This window comes from Pseudoliparis swirei, chromosome 3, assembly GCF_029220125.1.
Source record: "Pseudoliparis swirei isolate HS2019 ecotype Mariana Trench chromosome 3, NWPU_hadal_v1, whole genome shotgun sequence".
Taxonomy (NCBI): Eukaryota; Metazoa; Chordata; class Actinopteri; order Perciformes; family Liparidae; genus Pseudoliparis; species Pseudoliparis swirei.
The window spans coordinates 13,640,315-13,667,983 of NC_079390.1; the positions used below are offsets into that span (position 1 = coordinate 13,640,315).

The window sequence follows — 27,669 nt, forward strand, 5'->3', positions numbered from 1 at the left end:
CATTCCCAACCACAAACAATTCCATCCACACGTCTCAGTGAGCTGGAGGTTATGAACCACTGTGACACACACACACACACACACACACTTCTGTGTGCTGCTACTGTCCCCTGGTGGCCGTCGACAGGCACTGCTCCACTCAAGCCTCAAAACGACATTTGGTCGGTATAGATGGGAGCACAGAATTCATCCTGAACGACAAGTCGACTGATGTCATTTTTATTGTCGGGTCAGCAGCCACGGGCCTTATCCAAACAGACAAGATGGGAACCGGACAGATCGGGCTTTTTTGGGACTGTCAGGTTCAATTGGATTTACAGATGGGAAACCCCTGGCTGAAGGCATGCTCATAGTCCATTAGAATTATCTTCATAAATATTTCAAGACAATTCAAGAGAAACCCAAACGCATCACCAAATGGATAGCGTCCCTCCCTCTCTCAGGCAGTCTGCATGGAGCCAGTGTGGACTGTGCTGTCTGGCAGATGGCAGGGTGTTGGCCCCAAGCCCAGCTCCGAACAGGTGGGAGGAGGAAAAACATGCTAAGCTCACAGAGAGACGGATGTAGATGAGGAGGGGAAGACAGAGGTAAAGCCTCTACTAAATTTCACTCATCATTTCATTCAAACAGCCTCATATGTCATCAAGGCGAAACAGTAGGGATAGTAGACTAAAGAAACGTTCTATATTCAACCACAAAGCCAATAATGCAACTAAATAAATACCTATAATGTCACTTGGCCATACCTACGGCTTGAAATACAACAGCACCTATACAACAATAGATGTGGCCTTCATGTGTGTGTGTGCGAGTAGGCGTCACTCACAATGGCCCGGGCCTCTGCGATGAAGAAGAGTTCAGTGAGGGCTCTGTGAAGAGGCAGCAGCACGGTGATACTGGTGGGGTCTTGGCTCAGGCTGTTTTCCATGGACATGAAGAGCTGCCACAGAGGCCGCAGCAGCGTCAGCTCACAGGCTCTGGAGTGAGAACAAAGCGAGAGACCAACAAACACACGTACACATGAACACAACTTAACTTGTTATTGTTTCGAGATATGTTGTTAAGATGTTTGGGATAATATTGTGTTTCCGCTATTGTTTTTCCACAAAAATGTTTAGTTGCCCCTTCCTCATTGAGAAATCTAATATCTCTCATGATGCAAATATTTGAAGCCACTAGACATCAGACGCCTACTCCAGTTATGACACGAAGGCCTCAAGTTTCCACGCAGCCTGTCTGCATACGTAAACGGCCCCTTCATTTTCCCTTCACTGAAAATAATGTGACATGAACAGTTAACAATGGGTAACATCTAAAGACGACAGCGTTGAGGGAGAGTCCTGCGTTCAAGAGTTAAGGAACATAAGAATATTGTTGAAATGATTTTAGAAATAAAACAATTGTGTAGGCTCATTATGACCAGATGGGAGTCAGCCTACACACATGCAACTTCCGAAACACATCCGTGACCTCATTTCTGTGGCGACTACCAGGACATGAGGGATTTACAGAGGCTTTTATTTCTTTATGCAAACCCTGTGTGGAGTCCTGCAGCTCTGGGGAAAATACACTGCTGAGGTAAGAATGTGCACTGGGTCCTGTTGCACATGATACTTTGGGTGTTTATACACGACAACATAACAGTGTGAGAAGCATTGAAGTGATTCTGAAGGACAGCGGCTGGAGCCTTACGTCTGAGACTGACACTGCAGGAGGCGGAGCAACAAGTGAATGGCTTTGAGGCGCTGGTTCCCAGTCTGGCGGCAGGCCACGCCCACCTGCCACTCCCAGATGTCAGCCAGTGGCAGGTGACTGAGCACTTGCTCATCTGCCAACATTTGCTTCAGTATCTCAAAACCTGATTAGAGAGAAGCAGAAGGGCAGAAAGGGTGAAGCCCTGACTCACGAGAGGATTCAAGTTGGTAGTTGGCGAAGCTGCTCGACCAAGTTAAGCAGGTTTGCTCACACACAAAGTGACACAGTATCCGATTTCATGTGAAGTACCTGTCTGGAAACGTCCTCTGTGGCCTCCTGTAACTGTGAACTTGTAGCCCCACTCCGTGTTGCTCATGTCGGACATAAACCTGTAGTACAGGGTGTCCCCTGAGGGAAACCCAAACACACAACACACATTTTGATACACGTCAAACTATATGAAAAGCAAACAGAGCAGAGAGAACAGAAAAATGGTCCTCACCAGGAATCTCAAAATCAGACCATTTCTGCGGGGAGCCGCTGAAGTTGTGGACGTCCTGGAGGAAATCACTGCTGCTGGACATGATGAGCTCGTCACAGCCTTCCTCTGTGTTGCAGCGGGAGTCAAACTTTACCGAAAGGTAGATGGCTCCAGGGATGTGCACCTTGTCCTGAAGAGAGAAAAGATTGATTAATTAGAGCTGTCAAACTTAAATATATATAATATATTCTTAGCTTTGACAGGTAGTTTCCCGACCTCAAAGTTGGTATTGTTGTCATATGGGTGTTTGGACTCTCTGATCTGCACGGCCATCCCTGGCTCCTCCATGAACTGGCACGCAGTGAGGGAGAGGCTGCACAGCATACTCTGGCTGCAACCCTTCAGCACCCGCTTGAGAATCTGATTATTAAAATGATTATTACAATCTCATTAATCCACAAAAACACCAATAATGCATCTTATGTGGAAATCACATAACAAAGCACATTCTCCTCCCTTCCGCCCACCTTCTCCCAGAGCGGCCTCTCCTCCAGCTGCATCAACATGTCCAGGATGTAGGCCATGTGCGAGGCACCGCTCAGTTCCAGCGCCTCCTCGCTCAGCGCCGCCTCCGCGGGCCAGTCGGCCAGCAGCGAGGCCAGCACGTGGCGAGCGTACAGCGTGGCGATGGCCTGGTTGACCTTCACCAGGTATTGACGAACTGCCCGATTGCTCCGCACATCCAGCTCCTTGTGCAAGAGAGCAGAACTTTTGGTGCGCCTCTGCTTGGCGTAGCTGAGCTGCAAGTCACTCTCGGAATTGGTGATGAGCTTCTGGGCCACTACGTTGACCTCCTCGGTGGCCTTTTCACAGTGACTGGGTTTGGACTGTGGGAGGAGGGCGTTGAGGGGGACGTATCAGAATAGTGACGGATACAAAACATGAACAAATTCAGTCTGCCTCAAAGTTTTCTTCTTTTCAATATCTACACATTCGTAAATACATTAGATGAAATACAACTACCTTAACTAGTGCACCCAACAGCACCCAGATGGAATCTTTGTTTTCCATTGATCCTTTATCTAGCGGGGCAATATCATATTTTTTTTCCTATTTGAAATCTGCTTAAGAGGGCATTGAGCAATGAATACGTTGTGCTCTCGGCATCTTTATGTACCAGGCGGGGACTTGCACAGTTTAGGGTGTTGCATCATCTTCATCTTTTAAAAAGGTCCCAGTATAGTTAGAATCTGTTAGTATTGGTGGTATTTTTTTGGGTACTGGGAATGGACACTCCCACTGTGGCAAGGTTCATAACACTTTAGGCACACAGACTAATTATATTCAACATAAACTCTGACTTGGTTACCTTTCATTTATGTCGAGGCTAGGCAAAGATATATCCATAATCATCAATATTTAAAGCGCCTTGGTTAATATTTCTAATGTGTACTTACTGTCCTACCTCTTTTTATCTCTCTGTGTGTAAATTCTGTGCCGTTTTTGTAATATTTCCAATGTGGATGCAGTGTTTACTAATTGTTAACGAAGATAACCATTAACACACATTGAACAAAAATGCTATTTCAGGGCACATTTTTAAACAACTCACCACGCATGACACCACAATCATATCAGTGTCCACGGCCTTGGTGTTCCTCTCCTCGGAGCGAGGCCGCCTGGTGGGTTGCCACTTCTGAGCCAGCGTCCGGATCATCTCATCCGTTTTTATCTCCTCTCCATCAAATCTAAGAACAATGCAAAAGGCACAACCCATAAATGAGAGACAGTAGCAGATTGAACAGTGTGACCTTTACAATGGTGAATTGTATCAAAGAAATTAAATTAAAAAGAAATTCTGTGCTGACCTCTTTTGCACCTCCAGGAAGAAGGAGTCAGTTCTCTTCATCTGCAGCTCGTACATGGCTCGCAGGATGGGCAGAGGGGCGTTTAAGGCATCGTGGGTGATCTGCATTACAAAATAGACTTTAGGTTAACACATCACACAGAATGCCGCTGCACATGCCATGAACATTACCCCTCGTCACCTGAAAGCAAATCTTTGTCTCCTCATCGAGGCCCTCTAAGGGGTCGGGCTTGCTGACGTCGGTGTCGTCAGCGCAGCAGCTGGAGTGGTCAGAGTCGTGCTCCTTGTCCTGCTCTCTTTGCTCTCGCTCCGGGTCCTGGGCCATGGAGTGGATCTCCCTCTTGGAGGAGTACAGCATGATGGAGAGGATCTCTAGATCGCGCAGCAACCACAGCTTGCTGAAGCCGGTCCCTTTGCTGCACTTCCTCACCAGCAGCTGGGTAAGACCCGACCGCTGGATGTCCTCCTGAGATTGCTCCACTCCGTGTTTCTACCCAAGAGGAAACAACTGATTGAGAAAACCACCTCTGGTAGATTCTTATATGATCGAAGATAGCTGTTTATAGCCAAGAACCACATCCCCGATTTGTTTGCAGATGCATAGGTCATGGCAGGTACCTTCAGGGTATTGTAGAGGCCTTTAAGGGCCAAGGAGAGAACCCAGGATGCCTCCACAGCATCAGGTGAGCCATTGTCCTGGCTGGCCTGCACTAGGTGGCTGATGATTGAGTTGAAGTTGCTCAGGTAGCGACTGAGGGTATTAGGGGAGCCCTGGCCCTCTGACTGCCCCGGGAGAGCGGCTGCAGTGGAATCCTGAGACTGGATGAGTTGGTAGTCCTTCACTGGATAAGATGAGAACGCACACAGAGGGTTAATTCCATTCTAGACACTGTAAAAAGTGTTTTAAGTGAACAGCACTAACCTGTTTTCCTCTTGCGTGTCTTAACATCCACGACTGCAGCATGATTCTTTTCCGTGAAGTGTTTGAGTAAGATCATGTTGTGCTGTTCATTGGCGTTGTCGATAAACACGGTCTGGGTGCCCACACACAGCACCTGGCAGACGCACACGCAGGAGTCACAGCTGAGCTTAGAAAATCAGGGGCCACAAGTGTACCAACCTGTACAGTGGCCCTTGTTCGACCTACCTCCGGGAAGCCCACCAGCACGAGCAGGGTGAAGAGGTTGGTACGTTTCAATGTCTGCGGCAGCTGCTGAATACAGTGGTCAGTGAAGGCGGCGATCACTGTTCTCCACTCCGGACAAGCATTCAAACTGTGTAAGATATCGGCCACTGTGCACGCCCAATCCAAACCAATACGACTGAGAAATAGAGGAAATGGAGAGAAAAATATTCCTAAAATAACAATAACAGCAGGTGGGCGTGATCAATACCAAGCAAACAGCGGCGCAAACAAATCTACTAGTTCTCTGGCATCAGAGCTCTGGGTGATAAAGAGATGTCATCAGTATCTCAGTTGGAGATGTCTTAGTACTTTACTTATTACACCATGGTTGAGTAAAAATGGGATTATGAAAACCAATTACAAAAAGGAAAGACAGGTTTTCATTTCTCATTGGTATAACATGATCGAGGGGGCAATATACGTAAAATGTTTGTATTCATTACAAATTACTGAAGATGTCAATCCATAGAAATTAAAATATTTGGGCCCAATGAGATAAGATCTTTACGTTGCTTTTATCAGGGTAGGAAAATATTTATATTGCTCTGGGTTTGCCAAAATAGATGTGGCTACCAACTATTGCATACTTCTTCGTATTAATATCTGAAGGTGTTTCATCCAGAACATGTATGATAAACTCCAACTCATTTCCGTGGCATCATCAAGTTTCCTCTTCTTACCTGTCTAAACAGACGGCTCCCAGGCTGAAAAGCAACTGGGTGGTCTTCCAGCCGTGGGTGTCTGAACTGGCCACCTCTCCTTGTGTTAGCAAGTCATATTTGTCAGCCAAGGCCTCTGTGACGGCAGTGTCGGCGTCCATCGGATGGATTCGGAGCAGCAGCTGACCCAGTAGTCCCAGGGTGAGGTGGTAGGTCTCGTTGAGAGAGCCTGCATTGGAAATGACCGCCCTGAAAAGCTTGGGCAGGATGGAGTTCAGACTGGGCAGAGACAGGGTGCTGCCCTGGGGACAAAAGAAAGACATGCAAGTGTTTGCTGCATATACATGACAAGTATGCTGAAGCAATATTTTGAGGTCGTAAACATTTCAGGAAGAGCAGTGGAAAACGATTGTGGTGTTTAATTTGACATATCTGTCCGTCCATCCTGGCTACAGGCGGATAGATAGCTCAGCTAAGAATAAAGACAAGACAACAAAGCGTGCCTTGTTCTGTAACAAATGTAATATATCTTGCTTGTTTCTGGACAAAAATCCTTTTAGGGGGTTTGCGTGGGACTATTTCTTGGCTTGGAGCAGTGACTTCCTCGAATCTCGCTGGTTGCCTGGCAACTCCAAGGTTGAGACAAAGCTCTAGGAAGTTTTTAGTGGGCTTTCGAGGAAGATTTGGCACTTTCCTATACTCACGACACTAACTTGCTGCAGCTTTATATTTAATGTACAGTAAAAAGCGTATTTCTTTGCCGTCTTTAGAGTCTCAACCCTAAATAACAGTCTTTGGTTTTACATACTGGTATGGCTGGTGGCAGCATGGCTGCTAGTAGTCCCAGGATCCTCTCTCTGGAGCACTCTGAAAACACATGCTCCTGAAGGGGAACCGGGGGCAGCCTCTCGTCTGTCTCCTTCACGACGGCAGATACTGAGTGGACTGTTCCTGGAGGAGGCTCGTTAGCTGAAAATTAAAAAAAGGGGGGGGGGAAAAGAACATGCAAGATTAATCCAGACAGCAAATGGATAGTTAGAAGCACTAATGGACATCATCAGTGCTACAATCAGCCTGGTGGAGGAAGTATCAGTGCTTACGTTGTATGACAGGAGAGGAAGGGTCCTCGATGGACACAGAAGGCGTCTGGCTGAGGCTGGAGGAGTCCAGGGTGTCTTGGGCAACGACCTTCTTTTCCTCCACCCCTGCAGAGTCTGGTGGGGATGAAACCACTGAGGGAGCAGGGGGAGGAGAGCCCACCTCCTTTGCCTTGTTCTCCTTACCCATTGGTTGACTCTAGTGGTGAGAGGATCATATCAATTTAGTAGGTTGACTGATCCTTATACATCTCTGCACTATTTTAAGAGTGTATGGTGCACATTTCTGCTGCATCCTACTTTTCTACTTCCCGCCTCTGTAATGATCCACTAACAGAGATCATTCAATCTCCATATAATCTCATAACAGTTTTTTTTCTACCTCTTCTCTGGGAGACGACGGGGAGCAGATGGCTGCAGCGCTGCCAGGGAGAGAGGAGGTGTCAGGGGCTGCACTGAGCTCCTGGGAGGACTCTGGAGAGACTGGACACAGTTCACTATCGGAAGCCGATTCATTGGACGACAGCAGAGCGAACAAGGCTGAGGAACGTAGTCCTAGAGATAAAAAGGACAAAACATTAGAAAATACAGGTAAGAAGAATCTGAGATACCATGAGAAAAACCCGGGTGGATGAAAGAATGTGTGAAAAAAAGAAGAGCTAGAGAAAACATCTCTCTCCTAAGGCCAGTGTTTGTTTGAAGGAACAGTTCTGCTATTTGGGAAATATGTATTCTCATTTTCCTTCCAAGTTACACAAGACAGTCAACACCACTCTTCTCTAACCGCACTAATGTATGTTGTTTCTTTAATTCGGACAAAATCTGAGATGGCCAGGGCAGTCAATTCCTAGAATAGTGTCATCCCTGTGTTTCACAAATTTTTCTTCTTTTTTTATTTAATCTCTACTGCACCAGACTAGCAGTTTCCCCCTGCTTCTAGTTTTTGTAATGCTAAGCTAAGATAACCAGCAGCTGGTTGTGGCTTCATATTTATCAAACAGACTTCTAATGCAAGTCTCCACAAGGAAGCAAATAAGCATATTTCCCAAAACGGCCAAAGGATTCGTGGTTTGGACTTGCCTTTTCCAGTCTGGCCCTTGAGCAAACAATCAGTGATGAGTTGGGAGCTGTGCGTCTGCAGGACTGAGGCCTGGCTCAACGTGTTGCTGTCCAAAGTCTCCCCTTCTATCTGCTTCTGACTGCTCAGTTCTGACGTGTAGAGGGCCAACGCTGCAAACAGCAGCCAGGAGTAGTTGTGGATGTAGGGCTGGATCAAGCGGTGGCGGTCACTGATCCGTATGGTCACCATGGGGTACACGGTGATCCGATGGGTTGGCAGGTGGCTGGAGATGGGAATGTTATTCAGCAACAACTCGCAGGTAAACCACAAAAAGGTAAGTGTGTGTTCACAGCATAAGATGGGTCACCTGTCTGGATACTTCTTTGCATTGTAACAACCAAAGCACAGATCAAAGTCCTCGCAAACATTGCAGTTGATCCTGCTGCCGACAATGAGCCCCTGGCAGTGGTCACAGGCGTATTCCATGTTCACCATCTCATGGTCGTCCTCGTGGCCCTCCGGCTTGGCCCCGCCTGGATAAGAAAAAGAAAAGAAAAGAAACATTTACACAATCAGGCGTGTTCTGCTGCTCTCATGCTGCCTTACGACTAGTGACTGTGTATGAGCTCACTGAGGAAGCAGGTCTTGCAGAGGTCCATGTCCATGCACTGCAGACATCGGTAGCGGTGCCACGGTGCCATCCTCTCGCAGCCGTCACAGGAGATCACGACATTAAGCAGGTCACAGTAGCGTGCAATGAACATGTGCATCTGTGGACAAAACCGGGCTAATTACGGACTCAGTATTACCGTCATCGTACTTTCCTACCTGTGCTTTGAAAGACACATTGAAAAAATATTGACTTGACTACAGTTTTTTAAACGTCAAACTCACACAGTGCTATAGACAGACGTTTTTTGGGGATTGGGTTAAATTACGACAATAAATAGATATTACAGTAGCTAACTCAGTCATCATTACACCTGCTAAACATCAGCATGGAGCTCAAAACACTGCCGCCGTGCCTAAGTAAGTCCTGCTCCTTAGAGCTGTGGGCGTGGTTGTAGGAAGAAGCATTTAGGGCAGCCAGATTAAGCACAGAGTGCCATTCGTCTCCCCAGAAAGCTTAGACATGAGGCAGCTGTGGTTGCTTGTTAATGATTGGACTATTTTTATGCACCGTCATGTACCTTTCTCCTGTCCTCTATGGAGTCCTCTTCATCGATTTTGTCGTACCACTTCTCAAACATCCCATCCATACACTCATCCATCCACTCCTGGTTCTTCTTGTAGTCAGCGATTTCATCCTCCTCGGTCCATTGACTGAAAATTCATTTAAACCACAGAAATGATCCATTACCGCTGCAATTTAATTGGCTGGGCTGTTTAAAAGGGATAGCTCGGATTTGTTTTCAGTGGGGTTGGATGAGAAACTTGTCCATAGCCAGTCTGTTACCTACAGTAGATGGTGCTCAGCACACCCCCACCCCTACCTCATACAACACTACTTCAAAAAATTCCAAACTATCCCTGTATTTTTACAAGAGATCTGAAATAGACTCAGACGCAGTTTGGACTATTGGTTTGTAAAGATGAAATAATGAATTAGCATTTGTTATCAATAAGAAAAGCATTTCTCTTCCACTGTGCAGTGCCCTGTTTTCTGAAATGAGTCTCATATTACCTGATGGCAATGTCATGAACACTGATATTCTCCTGGGACATGCTAAGCAGGAGGTCAGGAAGCTTGATATTCAGGAAGAGGTCAAGGTCCTGTACCTCCCAGCTCATATCGAGAAGGTGCAACAAGCAGGTCTGCACACATGACAGGGCTGGTAGCAGGGCTCTGGAGAGCAGTGAGGAGGGTCAGGTTACACGACTGCCCACACACACTTGGAATTACACGCATCACTAGCACTTTTTGAATTTCAGTGAATCAAGGTGACGTGTGAACGTGTTGCAAGGATCGAAGCTTACTTCTCATTGAGGCTGCTGAAGCCTTGTACTGCCTCCACCAGCATAAGCACCAACTGGTGGTAGGAGCGCCTCACCTCCTCTCCTAGCTTCTGACTGCTGTCTGACAACTGAGAGAAATAACTGAAAAAGAAGAGGCAAAAAGACATGTTTGAGCTGTAGTTACATGTGAGCGTTGTTTTCCCCCCCAAAACGTGGTTCTACAGTATGAAGTATCAAATCTGATATTACCAATGATCCATTTGGCACCTCCAATACTGTCGTCAAGACCAGAGGTCAGAGCAATATATCTTAGCATAACTACGATCTCTCTCGCTTTAGAATCTAAGAAATAAATCTATACCGTTCTTCTGTATTTCCAGACTTTGTAACGTTGTTTAAAATCACTAAACTGAACTGTGTGTCACTCTAGTATTAACATAAAACATTTTCCTGTTGTTCCACGTGAACTGAAAACATTTTGGACAGAAGCACCTTGTGAAGTCTTTCTGGCATGCCAGCAGCTCCTGTAGGAACAGGATGCAGGGGGCTTGGAAGAGGTGCGGCTTTCCCAGAGAATGTAAACACTGCTGAACCATCTCAAGCACTTTGCACACACTCAGAGCCTGGGCCTTGCTCAGGGACAGGGTCTGCAAGATGCTACAGGAGGAAGAGTTGGATGATTTAACATGGTACAATGACACGAATGAAAAAAATGGAAGACTGAAGGTCAGTCACCTTGCTGTTGTGAGAGCCTGGTCCTTTATGAAGTTCAGGATATGTTTGAGAATCGGGTAGCGATCCTTGATAGCGGGGGCCATGCGGGGCTCTTCTAACGATCGACAGGACAGGAGGCGAAGGCGTGCCCGACTGAATGGGGCTTTGCGGGGGAAGGAGGAAGGGGAGGCCGGATCCCCTGACTGGGAGGAGAGGCTCTCGGTGGAGCCTCTGTGGCCTTGTCTGCTGAGCCCACAAGAAGATGAATTTTGCACTTGAGCACCGGAAGGCTGGCTCTGTCCCTCTCTGGCCTCCTCGCCCTCCTCGGACCCCACGGGCTGTTGCTCCAGAGCGGAGCTGGCCTGGAAGTCTCCTTCCGAGATGGAGAATGAGCGGAGGAATGGAACGCTGCTGCCCTCTGCAGCTTTGAAGGGGTCGCCGTCCTGGCACGGGGCTCCACAAGGGGTGAATCTGAAGAGCAAGAGGCTCTTCTCTATACACATCTCAGCTACAACAAAGAGAAACATAACAGACGTCAGCAAAATAATATTGAAGTGAAAACAAAGCTGGTGAAACGAAAGGGTTGTTCTATTGGCAGGATTATCACCGAGTGTCTCCATGGAAACCTCATCGTGACCTCCTTCCTTCTCGTCAGGAACGTTCATTTTGCTAACGAGGTATCTCTGTTTCATCTCCAACTGAAAAGACATCATCAACATAATCAACATTAAACTCAGCAGCAGATAATAAACAAAAGATATGAATCATGTCAATAACACTCACCATCCATGTTCTGATGCTGTCTGCCAATGCATACACCTGCAAAAACTCTTCACCTGAACAGGACTTGCAGTCCTGATTAACTACTTATACCAAGACAAAACAGAAGAGAGAAATCAACTTGGATAAGTTCATCGACAACGACAAAGAAATATAAGGAAAAAACACAGCAAGGAATAAGAACAGAGCTTCTGCTCTGTGACTACTGATTACAGACGGGCATTACCACAGGTCTTCAGGGCATTTTTTAGGGCTGCTGTGTGGTGCACCATGGCTGCCCAAATGGCATTCACAGCTTGGTCGGACTTCGGACCGGCAGCAATCTCGTTCCTCATTGGCTGTTTTCTGCAGGACTGCATGAGGGTCTTCATCAGCTTTGTTCTACTGTCTGTCGGTTCCAGGGAAGGGTTCCAGCGGGCAAAGTCCTCCAGGAAGCTCGTCAACTCATCAAGAGTCCAGGTATTTGTCTACATCACAGAAAAGCAACGCAGTATGAGAGCACCGCCGTGCTGCTGAGGTAAATAAGCAATAGAATAAACGAAACCTCAGAACTTCCACGTGACTTGACCGTACCTGGTCCGTAGGCATTTTACTCCGATCCGTCTCTCTGGTTTCACACAACCCGTGTTGCAGAATGGGTTTCCACAAAGGAGAAGACTGAACATGGGACATTTTCCCGGGTGGGAGGTCCTTCACAGTGCGTATCTCTGGAATAGACAGCAACTCACAAACATCAGCATTCCAATCTTTCACATTGGGTCGGAGAAACGCTCGAGTACGATGTCATTCTGAAAAGGTCGAAAATGATTCGGTCTCACCGTGGGGGGATTTCAGGGCGAGGGTTCTGGAAGCGAGGCGACCCATCAGCCGAGCCACCAGCAGCTGCAGGTCTGACATCCAAGAAATGGTGATATCCGGCAGTCCCAGGGCGGTCACGGTGAACTTGTAACCCCACTCATTATTACTGCTATCAGAGTGGAAGAGGAACTGGAGTTGAGGGCCGACGTCGAATGTCACCTTCTGAAAGAGCGAAGAGAAGACATGTGTCAAAGAACTGAGCAACAACGACTGTGTTTGGCATTGAGGCGAAGACAACGGTTTCCCATATCCCACCTTTGGCCACTTCTCACTTCCAACCTTCATGTCGTAACGGACCTTCCCACCTCTAGAATCTGTGAATTCTAGGTAGTCGTATCTGTGAGGATCAAGAGCAGAGAGGATCGGTTTAACAATACATTAAAATATGGACGGAAAAACAATAAGTTCCCATTTTTCCCATCATTCACCTCTTCTCTGTCTCGCAGCGTTCGTCAAACTCCACCTCAAAGGAGGTGGCACCGGGGCAGGCGAAGATGCTGGTCTCATGGCGGCTATTCTCGTAGTTGTGAGGAGACTCCCTGCTCCAGGTCCTCAGCACCACTGGCTGCTGGGGCTGGTGCCAGCTCTCCTGATCCACCTGACAGCGACATGGAAAGCAACCAATATGGAATGGAGCCAAGTACATTTACTGAAGTACAAATTTGAGGCATTTGGATCCAACTTCAGCATTTACAATTTGTGCTAGTTTTTAAAAATTCGAGCCCATAACATTTCAGAGGTATTGTAAATTATGAATGCACTACATTTAGCCGTTACTAGTTACTTAAAAGATTAAGAATGTATATATAAAACATATGATGAGTTTATAAAATATGATGGTATGGATTTTACTATCCAACATTATTCAAATTAGCTCCACTTCTACCAACTATGACAGTTAAATGTAACTCACACATTCAGTAATAATCCAACATTATTTAAAAGTAGGATAACATTATATTTTTACTTTTGATACTTAAAGTACAATTTGCTAATTACACTCAGAGAACTTTACCTTGGTGACAATTTCAAAGCAGGACTTTTAGAATTTCAGTCTTGGATCCAAGTACCTCTACCACCCTCCACAACCCAAATATTGGTTTTGCATTTTCACCTCTCTATTCATACTCACTCAGTGTACATTTGGGTACATTAAGGTCAAATCTCAGACTAGACTGACCTTAGAAAAGATGTCTCCAGTATCACTGGACAGGCTTTTGAGCAGTTCCACGAGCGAGGAGAAGCTCCTCAGCAGAACACTGTGAGGGATGTCCAGAGAGCACAGCTCCAAGAGTAAAATCATCTGCCAGGAACACAACAAATGTTACTCACTCAGCACGGTCGACTTCATGATTGTGCAGGAAGGCAATTCTAAATCAGGGGATAAGAGTGTTTTTACCAGTTGTCTGAAGACCGTGGCAAGGATGGAGCTGCGGAGTTTGTCAGTGATTTCAGCACCAGTGTGTCTCCCCAGAAGGGAACCAAGGACACCTTTGATACTTCCCAGGAACTGATCCACATCTATTGAAATAAAGCATTTCGTCACTCTGACAGCATATCCTCTTGTCCACCTGACGATGAATGGGCTCAGTGTTCATACTGAACCACTTCTTTCATCTGTCGGGCCACCACCATCTTACTGATCAGTGCCAGCCTGTGTGCTCGTACAAACACGGAATCTAACCCCTGAAGATGAGGGAGCTGTAATCTCACAAGTCTCGAAGCAGCTCACATTTTAGTAGGATGTCTCTGGCCAGCTCCATGGCAATGGTGGTGGAGGCTCCCCCTTTGAGCTGTAGGTAGCACCAGGAGACCAGGCTACCCTGCAGAGCCCAGAACAAGGACAGCAACACGGTCCTGCTGGCTCCACTGTTCTCATCCGCCATCATCACCTCACACTAAGAGACGGAAGACAGTTGAACAGTGAGGGGAAAGAAATCAGAAAAATAAGGTATATGAAGATATGGCGAGACAAGAGTGGGCTGTTGATGAATGGTAATAACATATTGAAACCTCACCTCTCTTGTTGCCACCAGTAGCAGCGTCTCCATAACCGACCGTATGGAGCTGATGTCAAAGTCTGAGGGAGCCCCTTTGGGTGGGAGCAGCAGAAGGCCACTTGGATCCTGGTCACTGCACACACACAACAACAATCTGCTGATCCACTGTGATCTGGACGTGTACACCAATATGACAATGTGTTTGTACATCTAGGGCAGACATGGGCAAACTACGGCCCGCGGGCCACATCCGGCCCGTTAGGCTTTTTAATCCGGCCCGCCGAACTTGTCCAAATCGCGACTTTGTTTACTTCCGGTGTGCGTTGGCGCGGAAAGTACTCGTCACACGAAACCCTTGACCGTGATTTGTCAATCCGTTTGTCTGTCAACATTTTGCGAAAAAACAACAACCAATGAACACTCAGTAAATCACAAAGGACCCGCCCACCACACAGGTGAGACTCATTTAGAAACAGCCGCAGTGATTTTGGCGAGCAGCGCGGAGCCTCCGGAGGAGGAGGAGCTGCAGAGCCACGAGGAGGAACACGCAGCCACAAGAGGTCCACTTGGACCGGGTAAGAGTCTTTACTAGACGTTACGTGTCACGTCACGGTGTTCGTTACATGTGCGCGGTGCTGACTAGTAGGCTATTGTATTTTACAGAGAGGATTCACCAGCGCCTGCAGCTCCACCTGCCCGGCCAGCAAAGAGGTCTCGTGCCCCGGAGGACCACCAGCATGACACGATGACATGATGTTATTATAGTGAAGCCATATTGTAAATAGTCTGTGCCAATAGTTGTGTTCTGTTTTCTATTTCTCAACATGTATATAATGTAGTTTTATTTATTTATGTACAATACATTTTTTTTTTTTTTTTTTTAATGTAATGGTAATTTTTTATTTGCACACACCCCATGAAACTGTATCTGCAATATGAAGTCATTTCTCAGTCCCATCTTTATCATTTTGGTGAATGTGTGACGGACCACATAATTTTTACTCAAAACGATAATAACAAATTAATTATCCACATTTATTTACATGTATCTAGCATTGTATTCAGATATTTCACTGCTTTTGTGAACCTATGACCTTTGGAAAACCAATTTCAAACACCAAAACAGTTCGTCCACATGAGTAAAGGTGTGTTTTCAGAAGAGATATGAAGATTTTTTTTTAATCTAACTTCAATTTTCAGCTTTAGGGCCATATTTTCTCTTTCCACTTGTACCTGAGGACAATTGTGCCTCATATAGAGAGCTGAGACAATCCGTCCATTATTTTGCGGGTTTTAAAACAATTAGAAATTATTGAGCTTCATTATTTCGTTGGGTAATAATATGTTTTGAATGTTGAAAGTGATTCCATTGATCTTTTTCCACTAAATGTCGATTTCTTTAACTTTGCACCTTCAATTGAAATGTATAAAAATCAGACGCAATCTCCAGGTTTAATAAATTACATTGCGTGTCCAAATGCTCCTGGCCCGGCCCCTCTGTCAAATTGTAGAACCGATTGTGGCCCGCAAGTCAAAAAGTTTGCCCACCCCTGATCTAGGGTGTCCTTACCTGAAGTAATTACACAGCGCTTCAAACGTCACCTTCACCGACTCCGGCTGATCCAGTTCGGTAATATTTTTCTGCGGAAGGTAGAGTACAGCGTCATTATCACATAATCATTATCATATAATTATTTTCATAAACTCACCATCATGTGGAAGAGTTTGTTCCGCCTGACGTGTTTATCAGGGAAGAACACTGCTGCTCCATTCAGGATGGATTTGACTGCTTCCTTGTGCAAAGCTTTTTCCACTAATGTCTCACCTTCTGGACCATCCACGACTAAAACACAAACATCACATGTATTATTGCTGCATAGATCTTCCACAACTTCTTCGAAATAAATTACGACGAGCCACCCCTATCCATGGAATCCCTGCTGAGAAATTTTATCATTTAACCCTTGTGTTGCCTTCGGGTCAATTTGACCCGATTCAATGTTTAACCCTCCTGTTACCTTTATATTTACTAACATATTTTACCCTTGAGGTCAATATGACCCCAGCTATTAAAATCTTCAGAAAATTATAAGAATTAATATTGTTTTCCAAGTTTAAGTGTGAGGTACTTTATGTTTGTTTGTTGACTCCCGAAAGAACACCGACATTAAACATTGAATCGGGTCAAATTGACCCGAAGGCGACAGGAGGGTTAAGGTCACCAAAAGGGTTTTTTAACTGGTCAGGAAAAACATGGATGCCTTTATATGACCCACATAAGTAAAGAAGACCATCCACAACAAGATTAGCTATATCTCTAGAGATTCTTCTTAATGTCACCGGGTCCAAGAAGAATGCAAGTTAACCATTATCAAGAGATGGAAAGAATTGAGAGATTTGAAAGGACTCAATCCTGAATTAGCCCCCTTCATAGGTCTACGATAGAAATATGAATTTATGTTGGCGACGAAAACAAAGTTGACTTTGTTTTATCTTATTACGGTTATTAATCTTGCCTAGCATAGCAAAACAAGTTAAGTTCTTATCTTATGAGGTAAGGCACCTGTATCTGTATATGATTCCTATACACCATGCAAACTATGCTTAAAAAGCACATCAAAAATATGTTGCATCCGTCTTTCACACGCTTCTGAAACATTTGCATGAAAATGTACAACTCGGGGCACAGGTACTTATCGAAATACTGACACTTTTGTCCACAGGGGTGCCAAAACAAACACAAAATTAAAAGTTCTTTGTACCGGTAGTTGCTTCACCGTATGTGACCATTCAACCATACACGTTGTACTATTTGTATTAGAGCCGGTTCTTACTGAGGCACAGGTGAGTGTAGAGTTCCCCGACAGCCCTCGCAGATTCAGACAGAGACTCTGCACTACTGGACGTGGATGGACAAGCTGCTGCTGGGGCTGCTTCACCTGGTCCTCTGCTCTCCTCTGGGCCCTGGGGCTCCAGCGGGTTGGGCAGCATGGGGAAACAGTTCTGCATCAGTTGGAGCAGCAGGATTCTGCTCTTCAACACCTCTTCTCCCTCACTGAGAAAGACACATGCTCTATTACAGGGGAGACCCTGATATGCTTGCACTTGTTCCAGTGGCTGACCAATGAGTCTAACCAGTGGCTGCAGTTTAAAGATAAAAAAATAAAAATAAAAGCATCAGTGACTGCTGCTACTCACATCTCCCTGAGTTTACTGTAGAAGTTCCAAAAGAGATTCAGGCCGAGACCACTGAAGTCCAGAAGATACTTCTGCTTGAAGTGAGAGGCCTCCTGCAGAAATGGAGTGAAAGGGAGACAGTCTTCAACAACAACAGAATAACACAATGCATAAATCATCATGCATATGAAGTACCCCTTTGCCCTCAACAATTGAGCAGTGTAGTAAAAGGACATGTTGCATGTCTCCTAATGACAATAAGTTGGCAGTCGTGATGAATAAAATAAAAGGTAGTGAAGAAATAAATGTGGTGTTATGGTGCAAGTCTTATAAATACCAGCCCAGGGCCAAGTCTCTATGTCAGGCCAGAGGCAAGCTAAATGTTAATATTTCTCATATTGTTTCCTGACACAAAGAGGATGTTCCAACTTCTCCGTCTCTCTTGCTGGCGTCTATGATGACAAGTATTATTTTTTTTACATCAGTATCAACTAATTAACCATTGCAGTTTTGTTTTATAAAACACAAATATAAAACACAATATATAATGAAGAGGATTGAGACGCTTGCAATATATATATATATATATATAACATTTATTTTTTTGGTATCCTTTATTAATCCCTTTATTGAGTGAATTCTTCTCTGCATTTGACCAGTCCTTAGTTATTAATGAGCAGTGGCCTGCAGTGAAGCGCCCGGGGATCATTATCTTGCTCAAGGACACTTTCAACAATGGGGAGAGCGGGGATCAATCCGGGTACCTTGTACCATACAGGACGTCAAATCTCCTTACTGCGCTTCAGCCGCTCTAATTTTCAGCTATAGTCGTATTTCAAGCTCATCACACCTAAATCTATTTCACATTAGTGATATTTAAATCATTACTGCAGCAGTGAATAGTAGTCACCATGTCGCGTGTAAGCTGCTGTATGAAGAATAGGGTCTTGTTCAGTAGACATAGGCCGGCGACAGCATCACAGTTGAAGCTGTCGCCCTCTGGACTGAGGTTGTCCAGGTCTCCCAGCCTCTCTGGCCCGGGACACAGATAGCCACTGAAAATGAGGGACTGTACTCCAAGGCGCTCGGCAGAGTCCTGCCTGGTGCAGAGGAATTTTAACATCAGGAACTGGGGAGACAAGGAAAACAGACAAATGAGACGTCTGGTTACTTGATAATGATAACAAATTGAAAAAAATAGCTTGCGTATGTAGCCAGAACTTTTGTCCTTTCTCTTTTAGAATTTTTTAAAATTACATTTGGGAATAAATAGATAACAAAATGTCTGACGTAACAGAAAACGGTGAAATCTGAATTATGAGGACGAAAGACTAAATGTGCACTGTATGCAGTGTGTACCTTTGCAACGCGACACTGCTGCAGCTTGATCTCCACATCGTTCCAGTCATCCTCCAGCTCAAACCAGCCAATCGGCTCGTCCTCCGACTGTGTTGGAATCTTAACACTGCAGGTCAGGTGACAGCATGGTGTGTCAGCCATTCACAAAACCACTGAGGCAGACCCCCACAGTGCTGAGGGGTGCCACACAAACCAACTATACTGGAGCAGTATCTCCTTATTGATTGTCCTGCATGCAACACTTTTGAACTCTTATTTGCTAATCACAGCTGTTCTCTGAAATATCATCACAAAGAAAACCCACAAGATTCAGGCGGCGATAAAGGGATACTTACTTGTCTTGTACAAACTCTTTGTAGTCCTTGTAGTCCCACGCGTCATACTTTTTGAACCTCTTAAAATGTTTCTCTGCGTCAAAAGCGTCTTCCTCCTTGTACGCGAACAACAGGCCGCATTTCGCACCGATTGTTCCTTTGCGAACCTGATCACACAAACCGGAGAGGGAGCGTTATGCACAGGAAATCCTCCGACGCGGCCGGTTCTGATCACAATTCTTAATGAAAGGGTGAAGCCACACAAAGCCTCACTTTGATCTTCATCTGAGTGATCTGGAAGTTACTTTGGTCCTCCGTCGACAGGATCACACTGGCTCTCTTCCTGCCACTTTCTGTGAGAAAACCTTTGAGGGGCAAAAACATTCCGTTACACTTGAAGGCTTGTTCATGCTGAAGCTGGAACTTAACGTTACTGTTATGTGCCCATCGAATAAGGAGGAGGTCAGTTGTACCGTCACCAGTGGAGGATTCTGTGAGCATGTTCTCTGGTCCTGACTTCTCTTCTTTACTCTTCACGTCACAGGCCTGCAGGTGCAACTGGAGGGGCTTTCCTGTAACAAGATGCAACGCATTATGGCATTATTTATGACATCTCATTTTCCATAGAGGTTATCATTTCATTCCTATACTGGAAGTGCAGCGTTGTAACAGGAATAGTGATTTTTCCACAGAGTAGTTCACTAATGCGTCTCCTCCTCGTCTGCAAAGCACTTCCCCTCCGTGGTCTAAGGTTTCAAACGGCCTCGTGTGAAGGAGAGTAAAGGAGGGCGTTACCATTGCGATTAAGTAGCCGCAGCCTAACAGAGGCCAAAGACACGATGAGGGAGGAGGCCTTGTACTCAGTCTTCAAATGGTCGCTGATGCAGGACAGGGCCTGGAGGACTTTTGCCACGCTGCCTCTGGCCAGAGCAAAGGCCAGGAGGGTCAACTCGGCATCGGGACTCACACAGCAGCTACACGGCAGCAAAGGAACAAACACAAGTTAGTTTTGAGCTTCAATTTCTTTTCCTCTCAAATGCTCTTTTGTGGCTCTATATCCAAGTGTCAAATGCATTTCCTAAAAATAATAATTATTATTTTTTATCAATTCAAAATGTTCCCTCACATATTTATTCAATACTCATATGCTTGTATGTACATTGAAAGCAATGTTGGTGGATGTGATTCTTCCTCCTGTCAATACAGGCTGATGAAGCATCTTTTACTCCCCCAGACTGCTGAAGCCAGATAACGACTCAAAGATTATTTGCCCTGGATTTTGTCGCCTACCACTTACATTAAAACTGCTTTAATAATGGATCTCTTTCTATGAAACACCTTTGGTTCTCCCCTCCCTTTATCAATATATTAAAATATCAAGCAGCAAGAGCATCACAAATTAAAATCGGGTTAATACAGATTATTGGCAAATACCATTTATCCCCAAAAAAATTCTAGAAGTGTCTGGTTCAGACCACCAGCCGACTCTGCGGTCTCTTTTAAACACGTGTCTCGAATAATGTTGACTGTATGTGTGAATAAACTTAATCAAATCGGTGAGATTTGTTCAGTCCTTCTGTTGCTGCTGCCGTTTATGATTCACAGAAGATCGAATGGAACGGAAATGTGTTTTATCACCCTGGTGATTCAAGACTTTGATTTTAGCCTGTTTCCATCGCGATGATGTCAGCGTTGCGAATGGTGTTTGCGGGAGTGAGAGGTGAGCGTGCTGATGTAATCCCAGCAGGTCATTACTCTGCTATCCTGAGAAGAAATCCATCCACCTCCTCCAGGATGTTCAAAGAGAAGAACTTGGGGAACTCGGTGGATGACGGTGTCAAGGACAACGGTGGCATGTGTCGTAAGGCTTTTCTAGGAGAAAAATTAGACACACAAAAAAAGCCCTCAGAACCCAAGTACTGGACTAAACGCCATACTTGCACACATTGCCGCATTCTTTTTTTACATAATCAACAAAAAAAAAGGGGTATTTGTCTTACTGTGTGCTCTGAAGGACAGTCTGAGCCAGAGCAGGGTTGGTCTCCATGGATGCAGTGACCAAGGAGGTGAGGAGAGACAGGTACCAGATGGCTGAAGCATCCGAAACGGACACCTCTTTACTCTTGGTAATCTGATAGCCCAGTGTCTTCAAGCCATGAATCCGTGTGTCACATCCGTCACTCAGGCACCGTTTAATGTTAATCTGGATGTCTGGGGTTCGGTGCAAGAAGAGAAAATGCAGTTAGCAGACTGATGGAATACGTTGTGCAAAAACAATGCCTGAATGACAGAGAACAGATGTTGTTTGAGGGAGACACAAATGAAACAAATCGCAAATATGAGAAACTAAATCCATGTAAAGCCAGCAAAGGAATATTATTTATTTATTAAATCCTATTTATCAGATCGATCTCAGTTTGTATTTGTGTAAAGCGATCGATAACCACCGGTGCGTTAATCACCACAAGGTTCAAGGCTTGGACCAATGGACCAATTTTACCTTACTTATGGCCTTCTTTGGGGCATATTATTCAGGAAACACTCACAAACTTTCATTGTTGCTCATGACACTCAACTATATTATCAATCATAAACCAACAGAGCTTAAAGACTTAAAAATTCAATGACTAAAATGTCTTATAAAAAAACATGAACCTGCTGTTGTGAACTTAAACTCAGATGAACTCAGACAATTAGGTTGACCTGAGCACCTCTCATGAGCGGCGTGCCTGGGATTCCAATTGTAAAGTAAAGATCTTGGCCATATCCACCCACCCTTTGTCCTTCGCTCTTGTAAAGATCGGACATCGGGACTTGTCCTTTCAGCCACGTAAAGCAAATCTCAGAGAGTCATCTCTTTCTTCTTCGTAAGAAAATCTTGTCTCAAAGATTGAGAAAAAAAAGAAAAATTGTTAATTACTTCCAGATTAGTTGCTGGCTCTGGATAACAACTAGCACTAAGCCAAAATTAATAATGCATCTCTCCTTCAGCTTACTAATGAATGATCATCACTCAATGTTTCTTACTAAAACTAGAAAAGTGATCACTCTGCACTACTTGCTCTGCTGGCTCAGACCTGAGCCTTGATTCTTCTTTTAATCTTCTCTTAACTACAAAGCCTTGATTGGTGATGCTGAAGCTATCTTAATAAGCTATGGGTTCATATTGCCCCCTAGAGCTCACTCGCTCTCAGACTAGACGGGTTTCCTGGGATTAAAAAGTAGAATGAAGAAATAGCCTTTGGTTATCAGCTCCTCTTTTATGGAACTAATTTTTAACTCACCATAGAGTTAAGACAGTCCGGGAAACAGTCACGGTCAGAGAGATCTTCCTCTGGACTTCCTCTTTGACAGAGCTTATAGTTAGGGAGGGGAGTTCACCTGGTCGGGCGTCCCCTATGCGCTAATGCTGGCTGCCTATTTTGCTTAGGATGCGCGTTTTAGGATGCTAATTTTTTACCTCTCCTCTTTGATTCATCTCTCAATCACCACATTACTCAATTTGGCTCATTGTGATTTAGCAAATCATACAATTGAATGTATCACCATTATCTGAACATCTGCTATCTGTTTTTGTGCTCACAGCTGCCTGTATCACTCGATCCTCAATTCCTGTTATCTTCATTCATTCATATATATATAAATATATGAAGATTATATCAAGGGTTTATGGAGGCTTGCATGAGCCTTGCGTGAGGATTCAAAGTGAGGCCTTTAACCACCCATCTATCTATGAACCCGGTGTTGGCTGCTCTTCTGCGGCTGACAGAAGCTCTGTTCCTCCACAAGTCATCAGCGAGGTAAAACAGAAGCCTGAGATAAATAAACACTCTAGTAAGCAGACAGATTGGAAGGTGGTGACTCACAGGGGTGCGTGATGTTGGCATTCTCCAAGAGGGCTACGTAGCCTGTGACATTGCTGGGGATCCGGATATCTCTGATCTCCTCCAGGGAACGGCGGTTTTTGCCCACCGCAACAGAGACCAGCTGAGGCATGTAGCTGTGGTCATTAGAGGCCACGGCAATGGCCAGGCGTCTCAAAACCACATCAGGCTTCATTTTTAACCTTGGGAAAAAAAGAGAAAAGGTTTTCACTTTTCACCTTAAATTTGATCATATACATCGGGACCAAAAACCTCATAATCCAAGGATGCGACACACATGACAATCAGCTGCGAGGCCTTCAGTCACAGAGCAGGCGTCCTTGCCTTATCCAGTGCGAGCGTGCACTGCCGTCCGACTGCCAGAAAGACGCAGTTTCCCCATTTGTCATCTTGTACACGTCGACAACGTTGGATGACGCTTCTAATAAGCTGTAGCACTGTGTGACCACCTTGACTTTGTCCACCTCCGGATCACGGTCCAGCTCCGCTCGGTACTGGATATCTAAATCTGAGGGACACAAATGTAGATGAGGACGCCTCTCTGAAAGATATCCGGCAGTGAAAGACAGACACAAATGTCTTAAAATTAACGGGAGAACATGGAGTCGAATGCCTTCATTCAGCACTAGCCAGCCATGGTATTCAACCGACGCTCTGCTGGTTACCTTTCTCCTTCTGCAAGAGGACTTCCAAGAAGTCCTGCACCACACTGGACCTCATGGTGCAGATACTGTTGTAGCCCTCTAAAATAGGGAAGGGGATGGCACTGCTGGGAATACGGTTCCTGTGTAGGAATTTAAGGATCTTAGAGGCATGTGCTCCTAACCGGTCTTTTGTCTTGGAGAATATGTCAACAAAACCTGTGGGGAAAAAAAGAAGGGGGGAGGGGCAGATGATTAAGGTGACTCCTATGCCAACCGCTGACAATATCTATTCAAATAAGTTGAGGCAGAACCAACAACCGTGGTAAGCAAATCACATCTCGTACCTGGAGTTAGGGAGCACGCCTGTAGCTGTCTTATCACATGACTCAGCTCGCCCTTTAGATTAGCTCCATTAGAGTTCTTCAGTGCAATCAGCATGCTCTCTACGTCCACCACCCCATCCCCTTCGGCATCAAACTGTCCAAACGCCTGAGACGGGGGACAGACAGTCGGCATTGTGACACTTTACATATATACGAACACACTCACCATTCCTGCACACCATGGCACACCTACATGGATGTAACTTAAAGTATCCTTCCTTGATAGGGCACATGATATGCTCTGCCTCTATTGCTTGTTGTTAAATGTAGTATATACAGAGATATATATTATATATATATATGACGTCTGTTTAACAAGGCCTGCTTTGACAGGAAAGGGCAGATAGCAGCTCTTTCTCTCTGAATGCTCACAGGGGTGCTGTGAGCATTCTATGTTGTCGACCCACACAAAATAGGTACACAGCCGTCTGCAACCTTTGGTTAAAGAACAATATGTCAGCCAACAGACAACAAAGCAGCGTGCTATGCTACATGAGCTGAAAACAAAACAACAGTGACAACACACGAGAAGCAACGGTTACATCGAGAGCTCGTGTGTCTGACTCGTTGCACACCTTTAGATAACAACAGATTACAGGCTCTCGTGAACTCAATGGGCCATCATATCAACGTATCCCTCATCATAAACAGACATGACAGCTAGTAATCGGTCTTCATATCGGAGACAAGAACAACAACAGCTCACGTGACTTCAGACAGGTTCTCTGTAGCTACCTCTTCACACTCATCTCTCGGGGCGTCTCTTGTCTCCAACATCTCACAGAATTGCTCCACATTGACAGACTCTTCTCCTCGGTTCAACCGGTCTTCCAGCCACCGCACCAGGACGCCCTCGTTCCCGGCCAGGACGGACTCCTGAATGGCGACACCTGAGTCACTGATGTGAGCCGCCGCTTCCCTCAGTTTCACTTGCTCGAGGAGCACCCCGGGGCTCGGCGGTCCACCGGTGGGCACCGGCGGGTTATTCGATCCCCTTCCGCTCCTCCCCGAGCCGGCACCACCGCTGCCTCCAGCACCGACGGCAGTGGCTGCAGAGGCCGGACTGTCTTCCGCGAAGCCGGGGCTCTCCGTTTCTACGTCTTCCTCGTCGCCGCTGCCTCCCCCGCCGCCGCTCTCTGCGTTCCCCATGTTGGTTTCGCCGACCTAGGGCTCCCCTAAAATCTCTGCGGCCCACTGGGTGTCACTTTTGAAACAGTTACGCCGGTCCGTACACAGGCCACCTCTCTAACCTACGGCTAGCGCTCTGCCTCTGCGCTGCTACCGCATTGACGTGCTGTACGTCAACGTGCCTGGAAAACGTCCTAAATCCAGTTGCGCACGCGCTGTGGGGTCCGGGGCAACGGAAGCGCCTGCGCCTGCGCCGTTGTCGCTGTTTTGACAAACAGAAGGGATGCGATGTTATGTGATGTAAATGGAGGACAGGACAACGTGATTTGACGAAAAGCATGCTGGGCTATGTTTGTGTCGCTTTTTTAGCACTGGCAGTGTTGCTCATCCCACGCGAGTGGTCCTTTACGTTTGGAAGTGAGTCAGAGCGGGGGGCCCCCTCGCGGCTCCTGAGCCGGCGTGAACTGTCACTGTACGACGGGGAGGAAGGCAGCAGGGGCCTTTACCTTGCTATACTGGGACACGTTTTTGATGTGCTCAAGGGACACAAGCACTACGGACCTGGTGGGGCTTATCACTTTATGACAGGTGATTGCCCGCTGCTCCCACCCTGCTCATATTGTGGTCATTTTAAATACTCGAGCTCACAACCACACATATATCCTTTAAGGTTAAAGTGCACAGCTGAACGCGATTACAGTAGTATCACACACACACACACACACACACACTGTTATGTCATATATATAAGTATGTGTATGTATATATGCATTTTCAGGCAAAGATGCCTCTCTGGCCTTCATCACTGGGGACTTCACAGAACAGGGCCAGACAGATGACGTGTCCAGTCTGTCGCCACTGCAGGTATTGGCCCTTTACGACTGGCTGGCCTTCTATCAGAGGGACTACCAAAGTGTAGGTATGTGTTGATCCCCTCCCCTCCCAAACAGTTTTTGGTACAGCCTTTGCAAATACAAAAAATATATTATATTATATAATATTTTATTATAATTAAAGGCGTTGCATTCAAAATGTTAATTGGATATTGGGATCACTCTTTGATTCCTCAACAGTAGTACATGTGGGGCCTGAACAGAAAACAAAAGCTATGCATGTCAAATCTCTGAAACAATTAAGCCGGTATTGTCAATGATTAGACCGATCATAGAGCAAGCAGTATGCGATAGTGAGGCTCCTGATTCTACATATCACTCAAGCTGAGTCAGCACATGGACAAACCCTGGTGAGCTACAGCTTGTGCAGTATTTTGCAACAATAGCTTATGATATATGTATTGTTTTAACAACTGCTGACATGCTGAAGGGGTTCAATCGCTTCCTTTGTCGTTGACTGTAAAGCACTACCCAGCGTTGACTTATGTTCAATTACAGGGCTCTTAATAGGACGGTTCTATAGCGAGACCGGGCAGCCCACAAAGGCCCTGATGCAGGCAGAGGCGTCACTAGCAGAGGGCCGGCGAATCAAGACCCAGTCTGAGGCCGAGAGGGTGCGCTTCCCAGCCTGCAACTCAGAGTGGAGCGCTGCCAGAGGAGGAAGAGTCTGGTGCTCCACTAAGAGGTATGGAAGTAGTTTGGGCCTCATCTAACATTAATAAGCCTACAGGTCATATGGTACACAATTGTGATTTACTGTAAGTGTTTTTTTCTTTCTTGTTTTACCGCATGGATTGGTAGACGTCTGGATTGACGGTACTGATTTATTTGTCTTCCTCCAGTGGTGGAGTGGAAAGAGCCTGGACGGGTGTCCCACGGAAGTTCTTCTCTCCAGGCTCCAGTGGTGTCCGTTGTGTCTGTGTTCAAGCCCCATCTGCAGCAGAGGAAGAACCCAACCTGCAGAAATATGACGGTTGCCCCCCACATGCTGAATCATGCCCCGTCGAGGAGTTCTAATATCAGGACCAGTGGCAGCTGGTGGAATTTTCTTTTGGTAGGGCCATCCGATCAATTTAAGCCAACATCCCAGTTTGATTCAATGCAAAACAAGTATCAAACACGCATTTCTACTAAATTCAGTATGTGTATATATAAATATCCGCAGTTGGGACATGCAGACAGGTGGAGAGGATGTGCGACAGGAACAGGTTAGATGTTTGTTTGCAGAAGGCGGCGAGGGATGAGGCGATGGTGGCCTTGTTGGACAAGGCCAACTGCCTCGCGTAAGGGATTTTTTTTGCAACAGGCGTTGAGGTATGAGGGGTTCCTCGTACCTCGCTTGAGAGACTGCCCAGACGTCCCTACTCTTTATTGAATAATAAAAATCTACTTGATCTTTCAATTTCATTTGTAGCTCTTTCTTCCTTTAAAGTGAAAGAGACGTGCGATATAAATATATAATATTGACCCAAAAAGATCTTTTAAAAAAAAGTTCAGGCACTTAAAAGCTAAAGAGAAAATGTAGTAAAACTCA

At 45.7% G+C, this 27,669-nt stretch overlaps 2 protein-coding genes across 5 annotated transcripts in view; one reads left to right on the plus strand and one right to left on the minus strand.

Annotated features, from left to right (window-relative positions):
• The window catches only part of zzef1 (zinc finger, ZZ-type with EF hand domain 1), a 31,920-nt gene extending 6,494 nt beyond the window's left edge, over positions 1 to 25,426 (minus strand). For 3 of the 4 annotated variants that reach the window (XR_008835089.1, XM_056442309.1, XM_056442316.1), the window contains exons 1-52: positions 24,850 to 25,426; positions 24,076 to 24,220; positions 23,753 to 23,947; positions 23,412 to 23,595; positions 23,070 to 23,269; positions 21,204 to 21,414; positions 20,959 to 21,075; positions 19,999 to 20,177; positions 19,677 to 19,775; positions 19,477 to 19,568; positions 19,225 to 19,370; positions 18,890 to 18,995; positions 18,441 to 18,659; positions 17,552 to 17,643; positions 17,188 to 17,408; positions 16,063 to 16,196; positions 15,924 to 15,994; positions 14,372 to 14,486; positions 14,086 to 14,251; positions 13,753 to 13,874; positions 13,534 to 13,656; positions 12,782 to 12,951; positions 12,609 to 12,690; positions 12,314 to 12,515; positions 12,069 to 12,202; positions 11,722 to 11,962; positions 11,499 to 11,581; positions 11,323 to 11,413; positions 10,737 to 11,223; positions 10,494 to 10,658; positions 10,023 to 10,142; positions 9,730 to 9,891; positions 9,236 to 9,368; positions 8,677 to 8,815; positions 8,413 to 8,578; positions 8,066 to 8,328; positions 7,368 to 7,540; positions 6,989 to 7,184; positions 6,697 to 6,857; positions 5,910 to 6,190; positions 5,191 to 5,365; positions 4,966 to 5,098; positions 4,662 to 4,885; positions 4,225 to 4,533; positions 4,045 to 4,145; positions 3,789 to 3,924; positions 2,704 to 3,063; positions 2,453 to 2,596; positions 2,198 to 2,366; positions 2,005 to 2,103; positions 1,693 to 1,858; positions 827 to 977 (exon numbers count right to left, since the gene is read on the minus strand). Coding sequence is in view for 2 of the 4 variants with exons in the window: in XM_056442309.1 (XP_056298284.1) it covers positions 827 to 977; positions 1,693 to 1,858; positions 2,005 to 2,103; positions 2,198 to 2,366; positions 2,453 to 2,596; positions 2,704 to 3,063; positions 3,789 to 3,924; positions 4,045 to 4,145; positions 4,225 to 4,533; positions 4,662 to 4,885; positions 4,966 to 5,098; positions 5,191 to 5,365; positions 5,910 to 6,190; positions 6,697 to 6,857; positions 6,989 to 7,184; positions 7,368 to 7,540; positions 8,066 to 8,328; positions 8,413 to 8,578; positions 8,677 to 8,815; positions 9,236 to 9,368; positions 9,730 to 9,891; positions 10,023 to 10,142; positions 10,494 to 10,658; positions 10,737 to 11,223; positions 11,323 to 11,413; positions 11,499 to 11,581; positions 11,722 to 11,962; positions 12,069 to 12,202; positions 12,314 to 12,515; positions 12,609 to 12,690; positions 12,782 to 12,951; positions 13,534 to 13,656; positions 13,753 to 13,874; positions 14,086 to 14,251; positions 14,372 to 14,486; positions 15,924 to 15,994; positions 16,063 to 16,196; positions 17,188 to 17,408; positions 17,552 to 17,643; positions 18,441 to 18,659; positions 18,890 to 18,995; positions 19,225 to 19,370; positions 19,477 to 19,568; positions 19,677 to 19,775; positions 19,999 to 20,177; positions 20,959 to 21,075; positions 21,204 to 21,414; positions 23,070 to 23,269; positions 23,412 to 23,595; positions 23,753 to 23,947; positions 24,076 to 24,220; positions 24,850 to 25,263 (8,967 nt within the window). In the remaining 2 variants the exon portion in view is untranslated. The remainder of the gene's footprint in view (positions 1 to 826; positions 978 to 1,692; positions 1,859 to 2,004; positions 2,104 to 2,197; positions 2,367 to 2,452; positions 2,597 to 2,703; positions 3,064 to 3,788; positions 3,925 to 4,044; positions 4,146 to 4,224; positions 4,534 to 4,661; positions 4,886 to 4,965; positions 5,099 to 5,190; positions 5,366 to 5,909; positions 6,191 to 6,696; positions 6,858 to 6,988; positions 7,185 to 7,367; positions 7,541 to 8,065; positions 8,329 to 8,412; positions 8,579 to 8,676; positions 8,816 to 9,235; positions 9,369 to 9,729; positions 9,892 to 10,022; positions 10,143 to 10,493; positions 10,659 to 10,736; positions 11,224 to 11,322; positions 11,414 to 11,498; positions 11,582 to 11,721; positions 11,963 to 12,068; positions 12,203 to 12,313; positions 12,516 to 12,608; positions 12,691 to 12,781; positions 12,952 to 13,533; positions 13,657 to 13,752; positions 13,875 to 14,085; positions 14,252 to 14,371; positions 14,487 to 15,923; positions 15,995 to 16,062; positions 16,197 to 17,187; positions 17,409 to 17,551; positions 17,644 to 18,440; positions 18,660 to 18,889; positions 18,996 to 19,224; positions 19,371 to 19,476; positions 19,569 to 19,676; positions 19,776 to 19,998; positions 20,178 to 20,958; positions 21,076 to 21,203; positions 21,415 to 23,069; positions 23,270 to 23,411; positions 23,596 to 23,752; positions 23,948 to 24,075; positions 24,221 to 24,849) is intronic. The other variant, XR_008835090.1, reaches the window with a different exon arrangement.
• A 65-nt stretch (positions 25,427 to 25,491) lies between these two features.
• On the plus strand, positions 25,492 to 27,537 carry LOC130211532 (neuferricin). The gene is made up of 4 exons (XM_056442330.1): positions 25,492 to 25,830; positions 26,021 to 26,161; positions 26,634 to 26,820; positions 26,978 to 27,537. Exons 1-4 carry the CDS (start codon positions 25,581 to 25,583, stop codon positions 27,150 to 27,152), a joined length of 753 nt encoding a protein of 250 aa, XP_056298305.1. The 5' UTR covers positions 25,492 to 25,580; the 3' UTR covers positions 27,153 to 27,537.
• Positions 27,538 to 27,669: the final 132 nt, after the last annotated feature.